The following is a 5,000-nucleotide window of genomic DNA, read 5'->3' on the forward strand; positions in this document are numbered from 1 at the left end:
TTGGTTTTCTCAACAATTGAATTAGTATACGAGAAATACTCTTCTGAGTAAGGAGAGAGTTGAATTCTAAGTTATAGAGGAAATAAATACGTTTAAAGGAAGGGTGGGCAGATTCCGTACTTGCCCGTCCTGAAGCTAATACATAAGATGGTTCGCGACGAAGAGACGGGAAGCTAGGGGTTGGTTGGGGAAGGAGTAAAGATAACACGGTCGTTATTGTGATAGTATAACGAATGCATGAGGAGAGATTGATAAAATTCTTTTGTCTTAATTGTATTGTGTGAATTATTGGCGAAAGCCTAAGATTAAATAAACTTTGTAATATCGTATGGTGGTAACCATCATTGTCGACGACATCGTCGTTGTCATCATCATCATCATCATCATCATCATCATCATCATCATCATCATCATCATCATCATCATCATCATCGATGGACGAACCTCTTGGCAAGAATAATGTGAGTGAAAATTTACATTTATATATTAGCTCTAACCACCATTATCGAGCACTTTCGTACCTACAAGTACCCGCCAACACTCATATATATATATATATATATATATATATATATATATATATATATATATATATATATATATATATATATATATATATATATATATATATATATATATATATTTTTTTTTTTTTTTTTTTTTTTAAATTATAATTTTTTTTTCACCTTTAAAACAAAATATTTCAACCACAAATAATCACATTCACAATGAAATGACAATACCAGTAGATTTTAATTATTCCAAAAGTAATCAAAAAATAATCACGAAAGAGAATACAACTAAAAAATAAAGCGACGAGACATAATGCGACAACACCTTGACAATAGAAGTCCATTTCGTTCACTCGAAAAATTAAAGAGATGCTTTAATCCCTCAACGGCGAGATTAATATTTCTGTTACATTACTGGTTTTCAGTAGTATGTAGTAACCTTAAAGTTTTCATCGAAAAGCAACAACAGCGATATGACTCAAGTTTCATTCAGAGCTGAAATTGCATCATTTTTACTGCTGTCTTGGTGGTTAGAATGATTGTGCCGGTGGTGGTAGTGGTTGGAATAGTGGTAGCGGTGGTGGTGGTGGTGGAGGAGGAGGAGGAAGACGAGGCGGTGAGGGAGGATGTAATTATGATAGTGGTTTTGGTGGTGCTGTTGGTTAGAATGATAGTTGTGGAGACGATTGTTGTACTTGTTGTTAATATTGTTGTTGTTGTTGTTGTTGTTGTTGTTGTTGTTGTTGTTGTTGTTGTTGTTAATGATGATGATGATGATGATGATGATGATGATGATGATGATGATGATGATGACAACGACGATGTCGTCGACAATGATGGTTACCACCATACGATATTACAAAGTTTATTTAATCTTAGGCTTTCGCCAATAATTCACACAATACAATTAAGACAAAAGAATTTTATCAATCTCTCCTCATGCATTCGTTATACTATCACAATAACGACCGTGTTATCTTTACTCCTTCCCCAACCAACCCCTAGCTTCCCGTCTCTTCGTCGCGAACCATCTTATGTATTAGCTTCAGGACGGGCAAGTACGGAATCTGCCCACCCTTCCTTTAAACGTATTTATTTCCTCTATAACTTAGAATTCAACTCTCTCCTTACTCAGAAGAGTATTTCTCGTATACTAATTCAATTGTTGAGAAAACCAAAATGGTGGTTGTATTTTATATATTTATTTAGTCGTGACTTTTGAATAAAAGTGTTTTGTTTTATTAGAGGGAATACAATAGAAAATTACATTGTTTTGCAAAATTATTTTGTCTGGCAATAAAAATACAGCGGTAATTACTTTAAGAATAATAAAAAAAAAGAACTAACAAATTAATTTGTTAAAAAACAAAAACAAAAAAAACAACAAAAAAACAAATAAGAAAACAATTTAAATCAATGAGTTTTGAGAAGTACTTAATGAAAACGAGAAAAAAAAAAAGAAATAATTTAAATGGATAAACAAATATATAAAAACAACACAAATTAATACTAAATTGATATAATATTAGTAAGTTAATAAATTTAATTCAATACTGGAACCTTCCCAAAGTCATTACATCAATGGTACCAGCACAAGTAAGGCAATAAATAAGAAAAAGTTCGTTTGCCAAAAGCTCTATTCAGTGTTCACTGGTTATTAAGGTGGGCTCATTTGAATTAGCCCGACCTAGTACTAGAGAGGCCAGACAGCAAAAATCGGAGTTAGTTCACCGTCAGGCGACGTGACGATGAGATGACGATTTGGGCGGAGTGGAGTGGTTGGGGGGGGGGGGGGGGGGGGGGGGGGGGGGGGGGGGTGAAAAAAGAACAGGAGCGTATCCTGGTTTATGCATTACGGGATGCATGGTGATTCGCAATCAATCAAAAATACACACAAATTGATTTCAGTACGAAGTATCAAGTTTAAGTAGTAACTTTTGAAATTATCTAATTTAAATTTGATTATTTCGGACCTGGTAATACAGCTTATAACTTGAAAAAACAGGCTGGTATTTGCCCACCCTGCCCATTATTACCAGCCGTCCCTGGTAGTGTAGTAGTAGTAGTAGTAGTAGTAGTAGTAGTAGTAGTAATGTATAGTAGTATAGTAGTAGTAGTAGTAGTAGTATAGTAGTAGTAGTAATAGTAGTAGTAGTAGTAGTAGTAGTAGTAGTAATAGTAGTAGTAGTAGTAGTAGTAGTAGTAGTAGTAGTAGTAGTAGTAGTAGTAGTAGTAGTAGTAGTAGTAATGGTGGGGGTGTTGATTCCACACTAATGTAATATATTTCGGAAGAGCAGAAAATGTATTTAAGCTAAATCAAATTGCAAATCAGATATTATGTTCTCTTGATTTTTTAATCTCGTCTAGTCCTTCAGAGTCACAAGGCTCATGGAGCTGCAGTTTATTCCGGTTTCTATAGCGTTAAACACACAATGGAAATTCTTACTTTCCCCTCGAAAGGAGCCGAAGTTCATGCCAGTTAATATAGCGTTAAATGGGCAATATCAATTGCTTGCTACCCTTCGGAAAAGACACTTCTATCGCAAATCTATCACCAAATCTCCAGCTAGCTCAACTACGCAATCACTGCTAGGTGGACAGGGATCATAAAAAATCTCGACTGCACGTAGTCCTTTTCGCATAAAACGAATGCTCTGGAAACTGAGTTCTCAACACCTCCCTCAAACCCCCCCCCCACCCCAATCACACACCTTTGTAATTTTAAAAAGATATTATGACAATGAGATGAAATGTGAATGTAAACGCAATCATTTAATTACGATTTAGTTGATTTCAGTCATTACTTTATCATAGTTGTGACCCATCCCGTCAGTCTGGTGTTATGTCGAGATGGAATATATAAAGATTTTAAAGTCAAATGCTAAGAATTATGACATTTAAGTTTTTTTGGTGTATGTAACAAACTTCACTATCCTCCATGAAGGCATCAATTTCCACCCCTGGGTCTTCATGTCACGCTCCATGGTCCTTCTCCAAGTCTCCAAAGGTCTTCCTCTCCTCCTTGTTCCCAGGCTCACATTGACGTATTGCATGTATTACCGTTTTGGGACACTTGATCGCATTTACTGATTGAAAAAACAAACAAACGCTGTTTCATTTATTTTTCAGAAAGGGTCAGTTTTGTTAAAAGATGTAGACAGTTTGTTCACTGACCCTGATGGTAATGAGCTAGAATTACACCTCAACCGGAAGGAGGCCCTTAATTCTTCATACTTTGAATTTGCTGGTGAGCTTGATGCTGTCATTTTGTCAAAAGACCTAAAAGTGCAAAAGATGGACTCTCCATCGACTGTGTCATTTGAAATGATTGCATTTGATGGATACCTCAGTGGCCAGATGAAGGTTGTGGTAAGAACTTAAGATTTTATCCTAGGACATTGATTGCAACTTTCCTCTATGCATGACCTTTTGACACAACCGGTTTGGAAATCTCATCCTCCTCCTCCTTCTTTTTCTTCATCTCTTCCTTCTCTTTATCTCCTCTTTTTCCTTCCCTAACTTTTTCTTTTTCACATAGACCGACTACTTCGACAAAATTGATACATAACTGTTGGATTTTTTATTGAGATAAAAATTAAAAATGTGTTGCATTTTGATAGTACTAAACCGTTTTCGACAATTTGGTCTCATCGGTTAATCTGTATTTTAAAAAAGGGAGGGGTCAAAGAAATATGATATAAGCAAAGACACCATTAAAAATTTAAACTAAAAAAATACCTTTATACACGCCCCAGGAAAAATTTGTCTTTGGCATCTATTCCAAAGGAAAACTGGAATAATTCACGTGTCAGCCGCAGTACGGCCCCGCAAAATTAGGTAGGGCGGATTGACTTTCTCAAAGTCACACAGCGCTGGGTAGCCGAACTTGGTACCCTGGTACGAAGCAAAGACCATACCGCTGAGTCACGCTGCCTCTGCTGTCCTAACATATTCACCAAGAGTTCTTTCCATTTTAGTCACATGACCTTAGCGCCATCAATAATAGAATGTTATTTGCTATGATTTTTCCTTCAATTTCGCAACTACCTCATGAGTAAATCCTTCAAACCTTCAGCTTCGAATGGCCTACAAAAACTCTAGACCCAAGATACTAAATCTTCCAACAAACATTACAATAATGGAGGACGAGTTTGATGTTGGTCAGATTGTATTCAATGCAGTCGTCCAAGACGAGGATGTTGGAGATGACATCAAATTTATTTGGTCATCTCACCGGGACAATTACGACGAGAAGGCAATATTCTCTGTCAATCGAACGAGTGAGTAACAAATTTAACAAATATGATAGTTTTTCTTATGTTAACTATAAATATACAAAATTCAGAAAAAGGAAGTGGGGATGGATAGCTTATGCACTTAGAAAACATGCCCGCGACAACCACAAGACCGGCTCTGACATGGACCCTTAAGGTGGAAGAAGACCAGGGAGGCCAAGAAATAGTTGGCAAAGAAGCACGGTGGAGGAAG

At 36.3% G+C, this 5,000-nt stretch overlaps 2 protein-coding genes across 2 annotated transcripts in view; both read left to right on the plus strand.

Moving 5' to 3' along the window:
- LOC144969353 (uncharacterized) overlaps positions 1-2,995 on the plus strand; it is a 7,991-nt gene extending 4,996 nt beyond the window's left edge. Inside the window, exon 5 of the mRNA XM_078908462.1 lies at positions 2,888-2,995. Within this exon, the coding sequence (XP_078764588.1) occupies positions 2,888-2,995 (108 nt within the window). The remainder of the gene's footprint in view (positions 1-2,887) is intronic.
- Positions 2,996-3,826: 831 nt separating this feature from the next.
- LOC144968522 (uncharacterized) overlaps positions 3,827-5,000 on the plus strand; it is a 2,969-nt gene continuing 1,795 nt past the window's right edge. The window contains exons 1-2 of the mRNA XM_078906979.1: positions 3,827-3,881; positions 4,588-4,792. Coding sequence (XP_078763105.1) covers positions 3,837-3,881; positions 4,588-4,792 — 250 coding nt within the window. The 5' untranslated portion in view covers positions 3,827-3,836. The remainder of the gene's footprint in view (positions 3,882-4,587; positions 4,793-5,000) is intronic.

This window comes from Berghia stephanieae, chromosome 3 (assembly GCF_034508935.2).
Source record: "Berghia stephanieae isolate SIO BIC M18660-M18661 chromosome 3, UCSD_Bste_1.3, whole genome shotgun sequence".
NCBI classification, from domain to species: Eukaryota; Metazoa; Mollusca; class Gastropoda; order Nudibranchia; family Aeolidiidae; genus Berghia; species Berghia stephanieae.